The following is a 23,631-nucleotide window of genomic DNA, read 5'->3' on the forward strand; positions in this document are numbered from 1 at the left end:
TTTTCTGGTGATCATAGTGAAATCCATCTTACCTCTGTATCATACGTACATATTTTCTTTTTGATTCTGCAGTCTTTACTTGCATTCAGCAATGTTTTCCTGGATGAGTAAGTCCCTGGTGTGCTTAGCAGCTGTATGGAACCACTCATGTAAGACCTGATCAACATGAAAAAGGGTTGAAGAACTTACTGCATAAAAGAAATCTATGTGGGTGTATTTTAATTGCTGCATTACCATGACAGTCTACAATATTTATAATTCTAAAGACTTTTTTGAAAAAAGAAAGATAAATGGCTTGTGTGCAATAGAAAAACAGAGTTGATATATCAGATGTTTATCAGATAAACATTGTAGATATATCCTAATGAAGGTATTGTAATTGCATGAACGTCTGAGATAGTTTTAATGTCAAAAGCTTAACGCCTTTTGGTGCCTTTAGCCTTTCTGATTTCCCTAAGTGATCATAAAGTTATAAACAGTCTTTCTAGGAGGTCTCTAAGAATCCTGTTAGGAGCTTTTTATTATACTGGCAACTTCATATTGAATTGGTATTCATTTTCACTATTACAGAATAATCAAATCAGTGCTGTTATTATTGTACTGTTGAAAAAGAAAATAATGGGGATGTAATGTAAAACTGCTAATGTGATGAAGCACTCTTATTATGTTAGGTTAAGAATGCTATGGCTGCTTGTTCCAGCTTGCTTCAAGCAGTGATAGAGGGGGGAAATGGACGGTGTTTCATTTGTGGCAAGAGGTTATGTACATTCTCATTTCAATGTGTAATTGTCTTTTGATGGCCAAAAGGGTGATTGCTTTGTCCACTTGTGCTTTCAGCCAGGCTGTGTTGTTGGTTCCGGACTGTAAGAACACTACTGTTCCTACTGTCATACATACGGTGCTGCGATCTCCCTTTTTAATCATGACTAGCATCTGATGGTTCTCTCTTCAGGAGAAATGGCTCATATATTCTTTTATGTTCATCTGAGCTTTCTTCCAAAAGGGAATAGAGCTTTTAGAGTACATTGTTAGAAAGTACAACAAGCCCCCTGAAGGTTCAAATCTGACAGGGATGTTAGGAGGCAGGTCAAGTGACTGCCTAATGAAGATGAATGGAGAAAATTGCTGGTACAAGAATCACGTGGTGGGCGCTTAGCCCAGGTTGCTGAAAGTGTGATGGAATCTCATGGCTTCATTTATCAGTGTCATATTTGGGCTAAAAGTGAGCAGTATTGTTCTCATTTCTTCCAGATGGATAGGTCAACTTTAATATTTATTGCTCTTGTAGAACATTTGTTTGATGTATTTCCATTAGCTAGGCAATAATAGAAAAGCAGTGGAGAGAAACATAAAACAGCTCCCTTCCTCTTCAGCTGAAATATGGCATACACTAATGTGTAAATATTTCTAAGATTGTCACTGCTTTTTTTTTTTTTAATTTTTTCTTTTAAATTTGATGACATGGTCATATATATTAAGGAATTTTATAAAAATAATGGAAAATCCACATCAAGGAAATATGAAATATTTGACTTTTGGTGTGTGATTGTTAATCTTCTAACTTTTCATGAGTTCATAGTGCCTTTCAGGAGTGGCTTTTCTTAAGAATGTCAACTTTAAAAATATATATATATAGAGAGAGAGAGAGAAGACACAATTAGGCTGTATATGAAGGACTGTTACAGTACTGGAAGTGTTTTAGTAAAATAACTTACATTTTTGGATTTCTAAAATGGAATATGAAGATGTTTGTTTCTGTCATCTTTTTTTTATTCATTTCTGTCATCGCTAATTACTTTTCTGTGATGGGAAAAGACCACTTAATCTAGGTTGATGTAAAATTTTAAATCAAGGATCTAATCATTACAAAATGGTGGCTTGTAGCTAATAGTGGTAACCCCTGGTTACTGTTTATTAACTGATTTTTTTCCATTTATAGGAATCAGGTTCAAGGTGTTTGACATATATTATTTTATACTGTGGAAGGAAACTTAGCTGTTTGTGAAGCAGGTGTTGTGTTAAGTGCAGTGCAAACATCCCAGCCATATGTTTCTATAATTTAAATTAATTTGGTACAGTCATACTGTTAATCTTTAGTGACTTGTTGATTGGCATTTTGCAGACATATTTCTGGAAGGCTCCCAATACCATTTTCTGTAGCCTTTCTGGCAGTAGCAGAGAGTAACATTTCCACAAATTGGAATCTTGTACAGCTCTGGGAAGGGAGCCAAGATTTAAATTAGACAATAACCTCTGCTCTGTATATAGCTTCTATTCTTCAGCTGTAGGGAAAGTGATTTGTTTAATACAGTCAGCTCTGTAGCATATAATAGACTGATATATGAGTCACTCCTTGGCAATGTGTGTTTCTTAAATTTATATAGATTGAACAACTAGTTGGTAATGTACTTAGTTACAGTTGTGCAAACAATAACTATTAGCAGAGCTGAACAGACCTAGAAAAAATTGCGTTTGCTTAGTGTTTGCTAAGGATTCTGCAGAACTGTTGGATTTTAGAATAATCCTTGTCTTCAGGTGCAGAGGAAACAATTTCATAAACATGAGTATTGTTTGAGCTTTGGAAAATCAATAATAAAGCTTTTATATCACAGTTTAATGTTTCTTACATTTTGTATGTGGACACGAGCACAGAATGTTCATTAAAAATTAAACTTAGCATCAGTCTGTGTTGTAGCTACACAATTAGGTTGCAGCTCCTTTTGTTTTGCCCTTGTATATTTTTTTCCCTCTTCATGTTAAAATCTGTTGCTGTCAATTGATATCTGTGAATGCAAAGAATTCTTTTCTTTCCAAACAGCAAGGATCGTTTCTTAAAAGGAGATCTCTTTACACCATTCGGTTCATGTTTATTTAAAAGCTTAAAATCATTAGACCAAATCTCACTTTTTGTCCAACAGAAAATTGATTTTGTTAACAAAAATGGTGTGGGCCTGAAAGAGAATATTCAGAAATATGCAAATAAGTAGAGATAGAAATCTGTTTGAGCAGCTGAACAAAGCAATCAAATTTTCCCATTGAAAGTTTTTTTAGCTTCACTGTGAACATTTTTGAACAGAATTATAAACTGCTGTTAGTTAAATACTTCTTTTTATAGGGAAAAGGGGATTCTTTTTAAGTAGAACTATTTTTACTACTCTCTTTTTTTCTGCCAGGTCTTATATTTACAAAATAAAGCACATTGTAAATATTGAACAATGCACAGATATATTTCCTAACAGTTTATAGTATGCTGCATACTCTGGGTGGGTTCCAAACAGCAGTTAGTATAAATGATATGCCAATCAAAATTATTTTTGCAACTATAACCTGTTATGATACAGTCGCTTATCTGAGGCGTCAACTTGATATAAGCCAGATCTCTTTTCTTAAGCTTTAACTCTTACATGTATAATTTCTCTTGTCCTGAGCTAATCCTGTTTCTGTCCCGTAAGCTTCCCAGTAGTGCACGGCAGCAAAGCGTAATTCATCTACTGTCTATATAAATGTTAATCATCACTGCTTCCATTAAGTCATGTGCATTTTATTCCTTAGGAGTGAATTGTATACAGAATATCTGACATACTTCAGTCTGTAAATAAGATTTTTAAATGTCCAGCATGTCCCTTCCAGGCCAGTTTTCTAATAATTCAGTTTTTGTGTAATAGCTGACTTTTTGAAAAAAGTTCCCTGTAGTCACCTATTAGTAAATAAATACATGGTTTCATAATGTGCCAGGTTTGTCATTATAGCTAGCTTAAGGAGTTTCTTCCTCCACTCTTTGTTCCTGCCCCAGATGAAAAAGAAACTTCAGTTGCATTTACCTCCCCAAGTCCTAATGAGTTCAGTGTTTCATTTTTGCAGTGGGACCTCACAAACAGTTGTATCAGCATAAGGAAAGGGGTACTGAATTATAGAGTGAATAACTAAATAAGCAATTGGGTGGAGGTTTGAAGCATGGTGCACAAGATCTCCTCTGGAACATGAGGTCACTTAATGATGTGGCTGCAGGTGGCGGTGCTGACATTGTGACTTTGAGTCACTGGAATGTCCTTTAGTTTGGTTCCCACTGCTGCTGATAGCTGAAATGGAATCCTGCATGTAACCATTTTATGGAAGCTGGAGATGCTGTAAATCTCCTTCATTGTTGTTGATGATCATTCTAAATGTTGACAACTGTTTAGATGACCAGGGAGCTTCTGGTGTGAGGGGAATGTGTGAAACTGCCATTTTTAGATTCTGATAATAAAAAAAAACATTAATGAGGTTGAAGCACTGTGATATTCACAAGCTGAACACCATTCTATATCTCTGAAGGAGACAGAGGTTACTGAGCCAGCAACATGGGTTTGGCTTCTGAGCAGGTGAAGAGACAAGGAGCCTGACTTTCCCCAAATTTATGTTTATGGAGCAAAACGTAGGAGGATTAAATACAGTAGAAAGGGAATTTGCATTTGAGAATGGTGAAGGGTTTATAGAGACTTGTCATGTTCACAGAGATTGGGTATTCTTTCAATTTAGTGTTCTGTTTATGAAGCATTTAGTGTATACTTCTCTGTAAGGAATGCAATCAATACATGCACCCTCACTCACTTCTTACGCCCTTTTCACACATGCATGGTTAAGTATTACAACATGGCAGAAACTTTTTTCTTATCTCAGAAGATGATATATTTATATGCTGACATGAAAGTTGATAGCCCTTTTAGTTTTTTTATAGTAGCTAGTTTAGCTACAAATGATATTCCAGTTACTGGAATACAGCACACAACCACCACCACCGTCAGAGTCAAGTGGTACAGCATGATTTATGCTGGCAAATAACCTATCACTGTTTTTATCCGTGGTAAGTACCACTGCAGATTTCTGGTTTTCCTAGATGACCATTACACAAATTATTGTTTGCATTTTGATTTTGAGAGATGTGTGGATTTTTTATTTTGGGGTGTGTGTGTGTATATGTATATATAAATATATATATGTAAGCAGAGCTGTTTCTTATATACAGTGGTTTGTATATGCGGCTGGATGAAAATGAAATTGTGATGTTGGAATAGATTTCTGTGTCACTTGTAATCTGTCATTGTTGGTTTCAGCGAGGGTAAGGAAGGTCCCACACAGAGATGTATAAAGGATCATCGTGGTATGTTACCCAGAGTTTCCCATGAATGAATGTGAGCTTGGACATGGACAACTGTTTCACGCAGTTGTGAAGGCAAAAAGATAAGGTTGTATGGGAGACAAAGGAAAAAGACCTTTCTCTGTAGAACTAGTAGTGGTCTGGAATTATAAGATTAATTTAAATTTCATACTCTTAGAAGCTATCCATTTTTTCAAAATATGAAAAAAATGATGTTTATATGAATGTGTATGTGAATATATATGCTTTGAATTGCTTCTAGATGCTCTCAAAATCGTGTTTTACAAGATATCACAAACTTCTAAATCAGTTTTCTTTTAATTTTTAATACCTTTCCTTTGCAACGTGTTATTATTTGCTCAAAGTTTATTTCAATCTCTTTTATCTTATCAGTTTTCAGTTTAACTTTTCCTTATCTATCTGATAAGCTAATTTTTATTACTCTTACTATACTTTTCTATGGACCTTTCTTCTACCCTTTCTCTGCCTCCTAGTACCCAACACTTGTACATCATTTTATAACACTTGTATAGAATTTTATTCCCCTCAAAACCAAACTATATATATCATATTTGACAACTCAGCTCTCACATTAAAATACATATGTATATATATTTATGTTGTTCTTAAGTTTTGAAAATACCATTGGGCAACCTTGTTTTGATTAGCAAAGGAAATCTCTTTCACTGGAGACCTGTTGTAATAGTTCCAGGGCAGATCAAGCAAGTAATTACAGGCAAAACCATTATCTTGAGGATGGTTTGGTTTGGGTTTGGGGTTTTTTAAGTGTAAAAATCACCGGACAGTAAAATATGATCAGAAACAATTCTAGACACTTATAGTAATGAAATTAAGGTAATGATTTATAATACCATTTAGTTTTTACTGTGACCAATTAGTTATTTCTCCACCCTTGGTGGGTATTTTTCCTCTTTTGTTGGCAATAGAGCTGCCAGAACATCCCATGCTGTTCCTCTGTTCCTGCCTTCTTCATTGCATTCACACTAACAGTGTGCAGGGTCTCCCAATTCAGGTAGAAAAAAGTGACTGAGAAATTCTATAGTAGAGCAAAATCTCCCCAGTTTTGCAGACAATGAATCAACCAACCTTGTGGATTTCTTGTGCTTTGTTCTTACTGTGAACATATAATGCAATTTTCATGTTTCATGTTCCCTTTCATGGTTTTGGATTGTTTCACTTGCTCACCAAACCTGGACATGACATTAGTAGTTCTCAACTCTTGGGAAACTTTGATGTCACAGAAACATAATCTGTGCTGTAAAACTTGGCTAAAGTAATTATGGGATCCAAAATATAATATAGTAATTATATGGCTTTAGCCCCGGGCATTAAAAAAACAAACAAACAAACAAACAAACAAACAAAAAACAACCAACAAGTATATACAATTTTCTGAGAGTGCACTGAGTCCATGTCTCACTTCTACTACACTTCTGATCTCTGGGAGATTTTATATTTTAAAAGTAAGAAGGAATGATATGTTTCAAGATATAAAATAAAAATGAGAGAAATTTGCAGTAGTTTGCAGCTAGTTATAACAGGAATCTGCCTGCCAGGAGCACACGGTTATGGTACAAAGTATTATTTGGTTCCATCAGAATGGTTTCTGTATCAAAAATATTGTCTCAGAGACACCCAAAGAAGTCTTTCTGTAGAGTTCAGATCACCATCGTGCCATCAGCTGGTAAGGACAATTTGAGTGTTACATGAATATAAGCTTGTGACTTTTCCCATCTGGCTTCCAATTATTAACCTGGCTTGCAATTGAGAGGTACTCCTGGGAATATCATGCATAGCTTCGGAACATTCAGACAAAGGAAGTTCATGGGAAGATTACAGCTAATTCATATGTCTAGTTTGACTAAATCCGATTATTTTAAATTTAACTTCTTGCACATCTTTGGTGTGAATAGCATAAGACACTGAATTGTCTCAGTCCGCTAAATTAGGAGAATATTTTCAGAGCATGAGTTTTGAGCAGTGGAACAGCCTGGAAGGAGAAATGCCACTAGGATCGGGTGTCTTTTATACTTCAAGAAAAAAAATTCAAGAATTTGCATGTATCAATGCTCGGGCTTGCTTACATCAAGACATGGAGGGTAGTACTTGATTATTCAAGAGAGCTTTTATTGCCATTTTTAGTCTTATAGTAAAAAACATTGTTTTTTCTATGGCATCTCAAAATTACAAAGAGAAATTACATTACTGAGATGACTGGTGGGCTTTTAATTCTAAGGCTGATTAGTTGTTAGTATTTTGAAACATCAGTGCTGAAAATCACCTGAAGACTTGAGAGGCCTGGATTTCATATGGTGCTAGACATTTCCAGCCCTGGATATGTGAGGCTATTGGTCAAGTTGCATTTGAAATAAGATTATAAACAGAGCAACCTGATTTTTCTTAGCTGTCATTAATTTGCTTAATATAAGATTTCACTATTTTAACATTAGGATTTTCATGTTTTGTTTTGTTGTTGTTTTTTTTTTTTTTTTTTTTTTATTACAGGGAATGAAAATTTTGAGTGAAGCTTTATTCATTTCACTCGTCATAAACAGAATTTGCCATGTACCCTTTGTGTGTCCTCAAGTCTCAACAGAACTTCAGGGGCCGCAACCAATATCAGAAGTAATTTCTGTGCCCACTTACAAGAAGAAATACAGTGACCCAATTAAGTGAAGAAAATGCTAGACTGTAGTAATGGATAAAAATGCAATTAAAGTAGGTTACTCACCTACAAAATAAAGTTTCTGCTGTCTAAAATGTAGCCTTTAGGTTGGAATGAAATAGTGGGAAGCTAAAGATAGATAAATTAAGCCTGATTAGTCTCAGTGGCATAGATTAAGAATACAAAATAGCATAAGGGGTTATTCCACTCTTAAATTTAATTCTCCTCTACTGTTATACCAGAGCATTGCATCCAATTCAATCTTGTGTGTTTAAATAAAGTTAGTCATTGCTGAAGAATCTCCAGAGGCCTCCTTACTGTGGGATTTGTAATCCAGCCCCAACTAAAAATAGTGGAGAAACCCTCCAGGTTTAAGATTGATGTAAGATAAACAGGAGGAAGCAATGTGTTATGTGCCTGTTTCTAAAATGCATCTATAATCTATATTATATCGACGCACGTAATTTTTCCAAATTGGAATACATCTTCACCTGAGGAAAATTCCCAGATTTTGTTCTTGTCAGCAATTTTCTTGTACAACCCCTGTTCTTACAAGGTTAGCATATGAAATCCTTGAGCCTCATCGGTGCTTCCCTGTTGTTCCCACACAGAAGGGCATTGCTTACTGCATGCTGAAGCTCAGAGCTTTGGTTGAGGGTGACCATCACTGACTAGCGCTGGAGTGGGGGTATTTCAGGGTGGCTTTTCTGTGTTTCTCATTTGGATATGTGTGTAAGAAGAGCAGAGTTACATCCTACAGGCTGTCTTTGCAATAGATGGCTTGCTTTGTACAGTCTTGCATATAATGAAGTAGAGTTAATACAGACTTTAAAAAAATGATATTTTTCTATTTGTTTATGACTAGTATTTCTAAAGTGGAAAGTATTTAATTTCAGGAAAAATCACAGGAACCCATGGTATCAACATGACTGAGAGTTGAGATATTTAAGATATTATGCATGTACTGATTTTATCCTGAAAGGGTCTTGACTGATCCTCCATTATGATTATTATAAAATGTCTACATCTGCTTCACCCTTTCTCTATCAATTTTATATTTAAAACTTAGTATAATTTGCTAGTGTAGTAGAGCTGAATCACAATCTAGAATGGAATTTACAATTTTCACTGGAGTGAGTGAAATTTGATATAAGATTCTAAGAAAAGCTACTACAGCCCAATTGCAGTATAATCACATCATTTCAAATTTGTGTGAGAAAATGTTACGGCAATCTTTAATATAATGATATAAAACTATTTCTTGGGTTTCTAAGAATAAAAATCTGTCATTATGTTAAGAAATGCTTAGATTCAATGCTTAGACAGTTTATATAAAATAAATGGAGAAGGGGGTGTATGAACACCTTGGTTGTATGAACTTAATGCCTTGAAGAGAAAGGTGAAGCAGAAATGTTCATACGGCAAAAATAGTTCTGTATTTATGCATTCCCCCCCCCCCAAAAAAAAAAAAAAAGAACAACTCACAATAATATAAAAATATTCCTTACAGCAGTTAAAAATAAACTGTTAAACTGTTAGAGGTAAAAGGATGCTCAAATAGAGCTGTAGAGTTATTCGCTGAGGAGGGAGTTGAAGAAGGGCCCTTAATCGTGACCTTGGTGTGTTAGGGCAGGAGGGGCATGGTGCTGCGCGCTCTCAGGACCTCGCTGGCTTTCAGGTCCCGTGTGTGCTGGCAGACTCCTGTCCCCGCACGGGGCACGGGCTAGTGGTCCCCAGTCATGACACCAGGTGCTAGCATCGGTGCTCCCACCACAATGCGAAGGGGCAGCCCCAGGATCAGGCCCACATGTTTGGTTTGGGTCTTTCTTGCAAGTTGTTCTGCAGTACCATGTGTATGTGGTGAGGCCATTCTGAGAGGCTGAGATTCTTCCTTTTGGTAAATGTTGTGGAGAATAGAGACATTTCCCCCCGCCCTGGGCTGTGGAAAGGGAGAAACTGTGCTTTACCTTTGCTTCAGTTCTTTAGAGCAGTTGTGGAAAAAAGCATAATTTAACCACCATCTGTCCTCTGGTGTCATCAGAAATAAGATCTTACATATAATTTGAGCTGCTTAGAGAAATATAACTCATAAAACACATACTTTGAATGGATGCCGTGAAACTGCATATTTGAGAAGACCTTTCTCATGTGGAATCCAAATTGCTACAAAGTCGTAGAAAAATATATATATCAACAAGACACCTAGCCATATAAGTTACTCTTGCATTTTAGCAATATATTTCTTCTATGACATTTATGTCTAATCTGGTTTATTCCAGCAACAAGTATGTGCTCATGAGAGTGATGATGAAAATAATTTCATAGTTCATCACTGCACACATCTCTAGGTTAGAAAGCAAAGCAAGAAAATATGTCCTTTAAGTATTCATATATTCATATATTTTTAAACAAGTACTTAAACTACAGTGGCCTCTCCTTGGCTTTGTTACTGAATGTGTTTATCTTAACATTTGGTCTCTTCCCATATTTTAAGCTTCAGGCAACCATAGGATGTGCTGATAGTGAATGTACTTCAGAACTCTTCAAAGAAACATCTATAAATCTTGTGGAGTCTTTTTTTTTTTTACATGAAATTTAGGGGGTTGGTCTAAGTTTGATATTTTTATTAGCCTTGTAAAGAGGTAGAATAGTCTTTGTATATGTAGGTGGATGCAGAGATATACCCAGAATCCATATTTTATTCTCCTTTTTACTACATTTGAAGGCAATGTGAGTGGAACGGAAAATTTGTTCTTGTCTACAAAGTGCCATAATGGTAAATTGAAACTCTTTGAACATGTGACAGCAAAATATTTGGTATGTTTGTCTTGGAGAGAACTCTCAAGCTTCAGACTAATTTAGTAACACCTCAGTCTTGTATTAATATTAGGACCAGGACTGTACTTTGGACCATCTTTCAATATTTACGCATTTGAATATGGAATAAGTAGCATTAAAAATCTGGCATATATTGAATTGCCTTGACTGTCTGTCAACAGAATAATAATACTGTGCATATTCATACAAAGTTACTTCTTGCATATAAAAACTTTTATAGACTGTATCCTTCTTAAGAGATCTGAAAATGTCCAACACGAGACCATTAAATATTCCTTTCATTACTGTTCCTAAGACTCGCATAATATCACACTTTGCAAAATACCATTCAGTTACTGTTTTGGCCATGGAATTCACTGAAGGAGTTCCTATTAAAGAGTTTGGCTGGAATTAGAGAGATTAAGTCAATGCTTTTTACTGTTATTGTCGAAGTTTTTAATTGCTGGCTGAAAGCTTTTAAAGTAACTTCAAATGTTTTCATTCTAATTGTTTACCTAAGACTTTTAAATCTGTACTATCTGCAAACAGTGTGTCTGATGGAGATTTGAGGATATATTAATAAAATATAAATGTCTATTTAGGATCTTGCTCAAGTATTTTATCCCACTAAGTTTTTTTTGGCTCTAAGTGAAGAATAGAGCATGTGTATGCATACATTCATATGTATGCATAGACACACATATATAAACATATGTGTAACAATTAGAGGGGCAGATCTTTAAAGCTCAAAAATTGGAATCTAAATGGTCCCCTGAATTAAAGGCTTTTAAGATTTTAAATATCAATAGACTGTCAAATGTATGATTGTACAGATACTTATGTACAGATTCAATAATTAATGAACCACTAATGAAATTATTAATTTGACTCAAATTCAGCATTGGGGATGTGACTGCAAAACTGGGTACTTAGATACATTTATTTTAACATTTTGTACTCCTGTCTGTTGTTGGCTAGTGGCTCATCAGTGATGTGTTCTTAAGCAAATTAAGCTTTCTGGTATGAAATCCCATATAGGAAATCCTTTTGTTTCCAACAGGGCCTGCGTTTCTTTCTGATTATTGCAGAATCCTGATATATGGTGTGTTAGAAAATCCTGATGTAGAAGAAAGAGAGAAGTAACTGTCATGTGGTAAAGTTCTGGTGGCCAAAGTCACCAAGGGTAATGCTTCCTGGGTTGTTTTTCACACATACATTAAGATCTTTCCTAGAAAATTTGTAGTCAAAGCGTAGCAGGAAATGAAACCACTTTCAGAAGATATTATCTCATGGAAATAAGAATAATACTGTAATCTGTCTCAGAAAGCTGATTTCTATTGTACTGTCCTATAATAATCAGTAATCATAAATTTGCTGTAAGAATATGAATGGAAATCTCAAGTATAAACTTGGCATATATAATACATGTTACCTAGTGGTCTAGTACTTAATGAAATTCTTAAAAAATTTTATCTTTTGCTGACAGAAGCATTGTCTCTGTGCATGTATCTGTGCCCTTGAGCACATACACACGTAGTGGTTTGATCTTTGATGTAACTGGGGTACATTATCTGCTTACTGACGTGTGGTCAAAGGCTGACCGAAATGGACGGCCTTTTGATGGCATCTGGCCCAACTCTCCATCTCCTTTTTACTCAGTGACTCAATCTTTAACCTTCAATAGCTGTGTGTTGTCTATGGTAAATAATACTTCCTACATCTGGCAGTACGTGATATTTCTTCCAAAATGTTAGCATCCTTCCAGAGAAGTACAGAAATTTTTATGGGTAGCTATGTAGTGTCAAAATTGAGGATAACATTTTGCATTTATTCTGAGATAAAATTACTTCTTTATTTACAATGTTTTAAAATTCTGGGTTTAAAAGATGCTTCGTTCACTTATAACAATATAAATCCTTAACAACTTTAGTGGTATTGCAACTGGGAACCAGCTACTAGAATCTGCCTCATTGTTTCCAGTAGCAAAAATAAAACAGAATACTTGTATTTTATAAAATAATACAAATGCCACCTACTGCTTCTGAAGTATTGAAGCTGTCATGAAGGACTTGCTCTTCCAGAAAAGAACACACTGCTCCTGCTATGAACACATCATACTTAAAAGTAAAGCCTCGACAGAGATTAGCTGGATATCCATCTAGAACAGAAATGAATGGAGAATTCTTGTCTCTTATTTTTACATTAATGAGAAAATAAATTGTGTTTTCAGATGAGAAAAAAAAAATATTTAATTTTATACATCTGGTGAGGACACTGATGTTCATAGATGGTGATAGTTGATACTATTTAAAAAAAAAAAAATCCCTCTCTCCCAACCCTCCTCCCACTCCATCTACTTCTGTTGCCAGAATAATTTTAGTGTATATTGTTTTGTTTGGAGTAATCAGGCTGAAGTAGCATTAGTCCAGCTTCTCATCTTTTAATTACAGACAGTTTATTGTCTATGCTGTCCCACTTTCTGCATGGTTCCCCACCAGCCAGCTAGACTTAGCAATCTCCATTAATTTAATTTGGCATTTCATTCAATCAGACAGGCTGTGAACATGATGAATTTTTTTTTTTTTAAATAACACAATGCTCGTTCTTAATTGATGTCCTTATCAGACATTGTATTTGCCAGAGCTGTAATTATTGGTCAGGCAGCAAAATCAAATCTGCCCAAATGCAGTGAAGATGTTTTTCAGTGAAATTATTAAGATACAGTACGTAGACCTGCAAAGTAATTTAGTTTTGGTCTGTAATTACATCTTTTGGGATCGTTATCTTTCTTTTTACTCATAAGGATAGTGTAACCTCAGAGGAATTAATTTGCCAAATATGAAGATAGAACTGAGATCCTTGCCATAATATATATTTGTGCAAGTAGATATTATTCTATATAAAAACTATAAGCATGCTCACACCGTAAAAGAGTGATTTTATTCATGGCCATATTTTTAAAAATAAGGCCTCCAATTTTATTTCAGAAATACTGTAATTGTGATCAGTTGAGGCTGCCATTTTCCATAAGGAATACAATGGCATCAGAAATAATAGTATTTGGATGTGTAACTATCTAAAATACATATGTAAGCAGATATGTAATGCTGTGACAGAACTAGTTTAGGGCTAGTTCTGCAGGCAGTAGTTCAGAATCAAGCCAGTGAGAATTTTGTCTGGAGGTACTATCCTGAGAAACTTTAAATGTGTATTTTGACTAAATATTAACCAATAATTATGAAAGGACTGTTAGTGTCATGATAATTAAGTCTGAATTGTGTTTTGCAGTAAGGGTAGGGATAGGGCTTTCTTTAATTAAAAAAAAAAAAGGGGGGGAGGAGAGTGGATTCTATAATAAAACTATGATTTTTTTTTTTATTTAGTCTCAGATATATGATGCCTTTGTGTACAGAATTGCAATCATTCCTTTTAAGCAAAATGTAAGTCTCTGGGTTAGTTATGAGAAGATGATAAAATGTATTTAATTCCTGTTCTGGATGTATTTTGTTTTAATTTTTAATTTAGGACATTTAGTCACATTCCATGGTTTTGGTCATATTCTGTGCTAGAACAATAACCCTTCCAATGGTTTCTTCTTCCTTGTGGTTGCACTAGTAAATTAAGCAGCAATATAATAAAAATAATAATTTGGAAAATCTAATATATTTGCCTGATTAATTTTACTGTTGAACATAAAAATACTAGTATTTTAAAAATTCATTTTTGTTCCATTGAGATGCTCAGGTAAAAGTCTGGGCTTCTCTATGTCTGGTTTTGAGTTACTTATGTATTTTCTGTATTTACATTTTTCAGGAAATGAATAGTGGGTGTGAGTTGTAATGTTTTTTAGATTAGAGTTGCACCACAATTGAGTGGATTTAAAGACAGAAATGTAGAAAGTTGTAATAAATACTATTGGCTGAATGTTGTAAGTAAAATAATATCTCCATTAAAATCAGTGACAAAATTTCCCTTAACTTTTATAGGTTCAAAATGTTATTGTGTGTGTCCATAACACCTTCAAAATTAGTTCTTGACTTCACTTTTTATGCTTTTTTAAATATTATGGGGTTTGTGGTGTAAACTTCTCATTTGGTTGTTTTATTTCTTGCTGTGGCTTTTGTCTCATCACAGTTGCAAAAGAAGAGCATAGACAATAGCCACTATTTAACCTTTTAAGATTTTCTTAAGAATTTTTTCAGTAGGAATTCAGACTCTGTGGACATTTAATTACTGATTTTGACCCTGAACTGCCACAGTTTTCTGTGACATTCACCATATCAGACTTCTTTCTTGAAACAACTGTTCATTAGTCTCAGGTTTCATAACCAGCTGATTTGTAAGATCTGGTGAGTGCAAAGGGTAGCTGGAAAGCCCAAGTAGCACTGTGCTGTGCTGATTCAAGGTGGCTAATCCCTTGATTTGCAAACAGGCATCATAATGTCTGGTCTAGGAGGTTTGGTCTATGATAACACGCAGTCTGTAGAAGTGGGGTAGTGATACAGTTTTTATATCCCCAATCCTGGGCTGGAATTGGTGTGGTTTTCATTAGGGCATGTGCTGGGGAAGGAGTAGAGGGCATTAATTTTCCCTTAGCATTTCAAATACACACCCTTTCTAGAAAAGACGAATAAGGCTAGATGTTGAGCTTCTGGGTTTTTGTTAGTCAAAGCTAAGAGAAGATCTTCAACAAGATATTTTAGAAATAATCAATGTTCTTGACGTTCTTTATACAAGGTATTAGTAAGCAAATGTTCAGTCTCATTACAGTCCTCACGTCGGTTCTTACAGATTTCAGGAGGACCAAGATTGAAGTGCCCTCACAACATAAAAGAGTAGAGGGAGTGAACTGTCTTAGTTTTAATGCAGTGATTTGCATGAAGAGTGAAAGCTGTGATTCACAACAAGTTCAGGAGAGGTTTTGTTTGTTTGCATTCTATTTCATGAAATCAGCATATGTGTGTGGTTTCCGTTGGGTTGCTGTGGCAGTAAGTTGTAGTACTGACGCTTAATATAGTTATCAAAACTTAAGATGGAGTTTGAACTCCTGAAATCAAAGGAAACAAATAGTAGCTTGTAATGCAATGGTACGTGTTGCCAAAAGAAGCTGAAAAGACTTTATTCTTTCGTAGTTACACAGTGAAGATGCTCTGAGATCTTTAGATGCAAAAGTTTATTGCTATGGCTAAGTAATTTGCAAAGCATCCCAACACTAGCATGAAACAAAAAGGTAGCTGAAGTAGGTGCTGCATCTTACTCTCTCTGGTGGGACCCCACAGGAGCATACCTGGGCAGACCAAATTGCTGGATCACACCTTTAATTTGAATGCCTGCTGTCAACTACAGCGGTGCTCTGAGATGTTTGAGGGGTCTGAGCAAGGGATCCTTTAAAAAATAAATGGAGAAAAATGTTGACTGCAACAAGAGTCATTTCACAAAAAAACATCTTTCCAAAATTATTTTACCAAAATAGACAAGAACCCCTTGTTCTATTTAGAATGATTTATAACTGTTCCCAGCTGATCACAAAGTGTTTCTAAATTAAAAGCCATTAATTATAGCCTTATATAGATACAAAGATATGCGAGAAGTGCTTTGTAATTCCAGCTCTGCACTTCAGGTGAGAGCTTTTTAAATTACTTGGACCATTGGAGCCACCTGCTTGACTAAATGCTGAGGGCCCTGTGTTTCAGTACTCATCAGTGCATTGCAGTGTTAACATTGTTACTGATTTTTCTCATTTCTCCAGGGCAAATACTAATTAATGGATACAATTCACAGCTGATTAGCTGTAGTTTCTTCAGTAATTACATTCGCAGACTAACTGTTCAGAAGAGGATTTCTAACCCAGTTCTTATTTCACTCTAAGCTTAATTTGTTTTTTGAATTGTTTAGGTCCTTAAGATAATAACCATTTTATTTTCTTTTGTTGTTATAGGTACCATTAGATAATAAGGAAGTTTAATCTTAGAAATACTCACCAATAATTATTGTGTGCCTTCAATGGATTTCTAATTCACAGACAAAAAATAAATTTAAATAATACTAGTTATGATCCATACTAACAAAAGCCTAAAGATGACAGGTTCTGACATCAGTGCCTGAATCATACACAAAAGGCTCTTAAATATTGTAGATCAAGAACAGGATGAATCTAAGGATATGTACTTGTAACTTTTAGCTTTGACATTCCTCGTTACATTGTTTGCTTCCATAGTCTTGATAAAATGGAAAATTATGTTGTCACTTTCCCCTTTATTTTACTTTAATAAAAGGAAAAGGAAGAAAACCGCTTGGCAATCAGAACAGCAGTAGCTGTGGTGTGAGGAATCCGTGTAGATCAAAACAATGTAGAATTTTACTCTTCAAGGTAAAAATCAGCTACATTTCCATTTTGAGTCACTGGAGCCCCTAGGATGCTAAGCTCATTAAAATAGGCTAGGGTTTGTTCCCACTTATTTATCCAATGTTAGCGCTATACTTGCCTACTGTACCTTTGTACTTAGGTATAATCTGAAAACTTGATCTCTTTTTTTGTTTTGTTATGTGGAAAGAACAGTTCTATTGGATCCATTTGTGTTTTTCATGTAAATCCTTCTTAGTTTGCCACTGACATGAAAAAAAATCTATCCTGTCGATCTCACTGTTGAGGTGAAGTACTATGCTTTTGTGCAACAAATCCACACACAAATACTTATGTGCCAAAACAGTAATTTGAATGTGCAATTTTATTTGAATTTTTTCATCTCCCAAAATGGGTGACATCTGGGCTTTTAAAAAATGGATGACATTACTTGAGTATCTGCATAGCTGGGGATAACAGAGTTTTAATAGCTATGAGGCAGCCTACATATTGTGTTAAGGCCTCTGTTGCTTAACATGTGTTATAGGTTGAAAGATTTAGCATGTTAAGTACACAAGTGGAATTTCATATTTCAGAATGAGGAATATCATCTCATATTCCTTCCTCCCCATGATTGTCTTCTGATTTTGTTGATGTTCTGTTTTGTCAATCAAACAATTCATCAGGTACACAAGGCTCCAATTCTTTGTGTCCATCTTCCTTTTTTCGTCCTCTATCACTATAGTTTCCTCCTCTTCTTTCTTTTCTCTGCCTTTTAACATTTGGTCTTATTTTCAGAAATGGATTTTGGAGTTTTCAGTGAGAAAGCCTTTCTTGAAAGGATCACCCTGGCCCCTCCACTGCTCTGGGATGCTGGAGAAACTGAAGAGAGTCAGGGTCTGAAACACTTCCATGCTAAAAACGGTCAGACACTAAGTACTGCAGTAGCAAATTGAGCTGCAGCAAAGTGTTTTTCCTTTCAGGACAGGTTCAGCTGCTCTGAAAGCACAACAGAGTTTCTTGCTTAGAAAGAACAATGTATGCAAGTGCATGGTTATCCATCCTCATGCACTTGTTGCAGAGCTTATGCTGATGGTGGTGGTGTTTCTGGTTGGGAGGATGGGGAGGGAGGGGAAGGGAGGTCTACTGAGATCTGGCAGGATAAAACAAAGCCTTTCTTTGCTTTACAGAACTCAAAAATGGGAGTTAAAGGAAGAATGCTTAGTGTAGCTTTAGCAGCAGTGGTATGTTAGGGCATTGGACGGACAGCACCGGGACCTTTCTCTCGTTTGACACTCTTACTTTGCAATGTGCACTGTGCCTGATAATAGAAATATGAAAGCCTGTGATTTAGTGTTTTAGTGGTAGCTGCTTCTTGAAGGAGCAGGAGAAGGTATCTGTTCCTTGAAGCAAATACTCCAACATGCCTGCCTGCTCCAGGAACGCATACAGAAACAGTTGCCAGACTACCTGCTTTCTGGAAGTGCTGTTTAAGGAATAAGGTGCACTAAGTGCCAATTAACTAAATGCTGATAATCTCTTTCTTTTCTATGCTCAGTCTGTAAAAGAAAAAAGTACTTATCTTCATCAACAAATGCTCATACTTGAGACTTTGGAGGAAATGACACTGGCATCTGAGAGGATCCTTTCAGATGACTCATGGGTGAGAGGAGTTGCACTTCAGTGGGAGCAAGTGAGCACTCAGCCCACTCCACCCTGGGTAAATCTCAAGGTCTCAGTGTCATACAGTTTCTCTGATTTGCGAAATCTTCGGGTGTTAATATTCACTTGGGACATGGGAGCTCAACTGGGTTGAAAGACAAAGGGGGATTGTTTGACTTTTTAATTTTGTGGAAATAATGGGATTTTAAGAACAACGTTGCAGATTCTCATTCTTCCTCTTACTGACCTTCATCTCTTTAAAACCAGGTCTATTTGGAATAGTAATAAACCAGCTACTTCCAGCTGCAGCTATCCTCTGGATCACGATCATCTGCAGAAATACTATAATGCATGTCAGGAAAGATGTAGTAGAGTTGAAATGTCTTTTCTGGAGAATAGTCTCTTTCTAATGGACATTCAATTTCCAAAGTCACCTCTAGGTCTGTGAGGTGGCTTTGTGACATGGACAAAGAAGGTTGAAAAGTTACTCTTGGATATCTTCCAGGTACAGACCTGGGAATGCAGAGTATGTAATAATAACAATAACATTGAATCCAGTCTGGTTCTGACTTCAAAGAACATCTGCAAAATTACATCTTATCTGTTTGTTGTTTTGCTTTTGTTGTTTTTTTCCAACTTTTTTTTTCTGCCAGAGATGGGGTAAAGAAAAGTTTATCATGGCATACATTAAAATCCAAATATTTATTTTTCTTTCAGTTTGGAAACAATAACAACTACATGAACATGGCAGAGGCAAATAATGCATTTCTTGCTGCAAATGAGGTAGATTTTTTTTCTTTTTTTATCTATGCTCATATTCTGCTGTTTGCTGTGATAATTTAACAGACTTTGAATGAAGAGTGAAGTGCCGAATTTCTGTGTGTTTTATGGAGCACAAAATAAAGACTGTAATGAGAAAGAAAATAACCTGACAGCTCTCCATTACTAGTCAATTTAGCTGTCCATAAGGCTGTTACTTACATAGCATGTCAATAGAAACAAATCTGCTTTATGTATGAAAAAAATTATAAACAGAAGGAAACAAATAAAAAGCACAGTAGGTGTACACTTTGAAAGCAAGCTTAGTAATAGTCATTACTAGCTAATGTGCTAATTTCCGTTATAGATATAAACATTTTAATTTGGGTTCTTAATACTCATGTAAGTTAGAAAACGAAAACCAACTTTGTTGCCTGAAGTGTATGTGATGCCTGAAGGAAGCTTCTGACCAGGATCAAGAACAAACCCAGGGCCCAGGCTGGTGGAGGCTGGCTGGGATGTATTGGTGACATATTTAATCACTGCCTTGGAGAACAGACACAGGAGAAGGGTATGGCAGCCACAGGCTCTATGTATTTGTGACAGTGGTGCTGCCTTACAGCCAGTTAATAGACTATCAATGTGATAATACTGACCCCAGCTCCAGACAGAAGCACCTTTTGCTTGTCAATAAAAAACAACAGCTCTTATTCCAAAGGGAAAGATGCAAAGTTCAAGATGCACTGTCTGGTAACACGCCTAGCAATATGGAGAACAAGAACTAAGTATTTATATAGGGTGCATGCCATAAATGGTCTTCCCAACATGAGGAAAGGTTAGAAAACTGGGCAGCCTTGATTTTATGTATTGTAAGTGGTGATTCAGTCTCAGGTATTCTTGTGTTCTTTTTAAAAAAAGCGATCTCAGAGAAAATAAGTAGAAAGGTGTAACAATAAATATGAAGGTTAGAATTAAGAGTCGTATTTTATGAATCATTTATACAGTGGTCACCATCTCTTTTTACCCAGCAAGACTGCTTAGATAAGGGAATATTGTTTGGCACTAGCTCCAGTGTTATTTGTGATAATGAACACAAACCCCATCTGTAATGACAACATGATGTTTCTTTCTGTAGAATTTCTTTCCTACATTTGAATCAAACATTGATGAAAGCTCTGCTGCCAGCAGCTGTTCAGAGACAATTTAATTCCAGCTGTGATAATTCACCGTGTCAGACATTGGCTGTTATATGTTGATACAACAGTTCTCCAGATTTGCATTTTTATCAAAAGGAACAAATGTTTTGAACATTTCAGTACAGATGGCATTTAACCATGCACACATTTTTTTTTTTTTTTTCAATGTGTAAGATATAAATATTTGAAAAGTTAATAACTTTAAAAAATGTGATTGGTAAGATAAATCCCACAAATGTTATACCATCTTTTGGTCATAACAGCACCTTTCTGCAATCCCAAATTGCATACTATTCAGGCTCTTTTTACAGACTGAATAGCCCAGCGATTTGGATTTAAGACTACTTCACTAAAGGGCTTGCTTTCTTCTTAGGTTACATCTATTTTATCCTCAGTCTTAGGTCTGTTATATGTTTTTTAAAAAAGATATATACATATTTAGACAAGTTATATTGTGGGAATTAAATTCACATTTAAAAAATGTTACAGTATTATTAATTTACTCTCCCATTCGTTTTAAGCTACAAGTATTAAGATGAATGCTACTTTTCTAAGTAAAGTACTGTATTATTATCTAGCTGTGTTATATATTTATACTGGTGTCCTAGAGTTATTCTTCTAGATGGGGAAAAACGATCCAGTTGCTATAATTGCTACTATCTCATAAATATGTCGACAGGTTCAAACATACTATAATAATACTGATTTCACTGAATGCTTTTGCTTGATCAAGGAATAAAAATACGATTGTTAGTGTTCACATTAAAGCATGAAACTAACTTTGCAATTACTGTATTACAATGTATTTAATTATAGTTTTTTTACATTAACATGAATGTAGCTTTCTTGCTATGATTTTGGGCATGAGCACTGCTGAGCTAGAAGCCCATTTTATTCCTGTAAATAACGCCTTAAGAGTGCAATCCTAGAGCACATTGAGGCTTAGAAGCCACACATTTGCTTTATGTTTTCTGTCTCTAAGTCATGATTACTATGACCCATTTTAAAGCACCTTAAATATTTATTGAAATAATATTTCAAGTGTTAATTACAGTGGTAATGAAAACAGCCAAATGCCACATATCAAGAATGAGTGTTTATCCGTATTGTTAATGTGATATGTTAGATTTCATTAAGCAGTAATGGGGTAGCAAATGAGTCACAAATTACAGTTGCATCTGTTACTAGACCACATTAGTGCCAAAATAACTGCAAATGCAGCCATAGGGTTATGTTCATTAGCCAACCACTTCTCCCGGCCAATCCATCCTTTGTGTTTGTGAACTACAGGATCCACAGGAAAAAATTTCACACCTTTTGTAATATAGAGCAGCGGGGAAGTCGAACATCTCCCTAATCCAGGCCCAGCTTTCACATCCAGAATTGAGTTGCAGTCTTGCAGTTGGAGCGAGATGGGTAGTCTCAGCAGACTCCGACGGTACTGCAGACTGCAGCAATCTGGGACCTCATCATTTCTGGTGTGAGACCAATAATGACAGCTGACAGGTTCTATATGCAAGCAAAGGTTTTTCTTGTGTTTCAGTTTCCATCTTCTCTCAAGCGGTTATTAATTTATATCATCATTAACAGTTTGAAGGATGACAATTTGCAGCAGTTAATGAGATCTTTCACTGAACTTATCATTTTTAAATTAACTGGCATTAAGTCACTCTTTCAAACAATGTAAATAATACATAAAACAATCCCCCCCCTCCCCCTTGAATCCTGAACTAATGCAAACAAACAAATCCCAGAGCAGCCTTGCATGTCCAGAACAAGACAAAAGTGCCTATTTTAGGATTGCCAACTGCCCAATTTGATCGAGACGGTCCTGATTTGGGTAGATTTAAAATGGCCTAATTTCAAGCACTGAATTTCTATTATTAAGTAGCAGTGGACCTGAAATAATATATGAAAGTTCATTTAACTCGGAAGAAACTTGAATAAGCATAGCTCATTTGTTTCCCAAATAAAAGTCAGCAATGTTGAAGCCAGATACAGACTCTACTTGAATAAAGATTATCTTTGACAGACACATGCACACGTACAAACACGCACAAACCCTGAAGATAACTGGCAGTAAATGTTTTGCCCAAGGCATCTTAACAGGTGTCTAGTTCGTAACAAACCTACTGTTCAAACAAAGCTGGCTTGCTTCAGAAAGCACTGGAAGCTGCTATAATCACTCTCACTCTTTTATACGTGTGTCTCCTCCAAATTACAGCCCTTGTTTTAAAAGGGTGCATTGTACTTTTGGGATGGAAAAGAAAAGAAGTGAAGACCAGAATTATAATATTTCATATTTATTGGTGGATAAAAAGGAAACAAAATATGTGAAATGGTCAGTGCAGAATTAGTGTTGTGTGCGTGCTACAAAATTGTCAGTATTTTATGAAGCATGAGAGTAATGTAAGCTGTTTGTGCTATTTTACTAACGTATCAATAAAGTGGCAATTTGTTATACAGCCAAATCCAATGTAGCTGATATTCAGCCTAACAACAAAGACAGATGTTACTAATTAAGTACGCATTAAAAAACTGTTAATACTGATACTCCATTAAAGCCATATGATAATGAGACTTAAATCTTTAATCAGAATGATCCACAAACCTCTTCAATATATGAAACTTGAAAATTTTGTTGCGTATAGAATTTGCATTTGAGAACGAAACAAGATTTGGACTGCTGGTTGGAGGTGGTTGCCAAGAGCAGTGTGCCATAACATGGTTTGCCTTGTCCTGTCCTTTTCTAGCAGACGTTCCATACGCCAAGCCTTGGGGACGAGGAGTTTGAAATCCCACCCATTACCCCCCCTCCTGAGTCAGACCCTGCACTGGGAATGGCAGATATACTGCTGCCCTTCCAGGGCCTTGGTGATCAGCTGCCTGCACAAGGAAATGAATTTACGCCTCAGTTTCCCCCCCAGAGCTTGGATCTTCCCTCTATTACAATATCCCGAAATCTCATGGAACAAGACGGCCTCATCCACAGCAATGGATTGCATATGGTAGGTCCGGTTCTTTGTGTGTT

General features: G+C 35.8%; 1 protein-coding gene across 3 annotated transcripts in view; it reads left to right on the forward strand.

Annotated features, from left to right (window-relative positions):
* TOX3 (TOX high mobility group box family member 3) overlaps positions 1-23,631 on the forward strand; it is an 85,121-nt gene that overhangs the window by 39,119 nt on the left and 22,371 nt on the right. For 2 of the 3 annotated variants that reach the window (XM_032998692.1, XM_032998686.2), the window contains 2 exons: positions 19,363-19,428; positions 23,354-23,608. In XM_032998692.1, the coding sequence (XP_032854583.1) occupies positions 19,363-19,428; positions 23,354-23,608 (321 nt within the window). The remainder of the gene's footprint in view (positions 1-19,362; positions 19,429-23,353; positions 23,609-23,631) is intronic. The other variant, XM_032998698.2, reaches the window with a different exon arrangement.

Source organism: Tyto alba, unplaced genomic scaffold (genome assembly GCF_018691265.1).
Source record: "Tyto alba isolate M040663 unplaced genomic scaffold, T.alba_DEE_v4.0 Super-Scaffold_26, whole genome shotgun sequence".
NCBI lineage: Eukaryota > Metazoa > Chordata > Aves > Strigiformes > Tytonidae > Tyto > Tyto alba.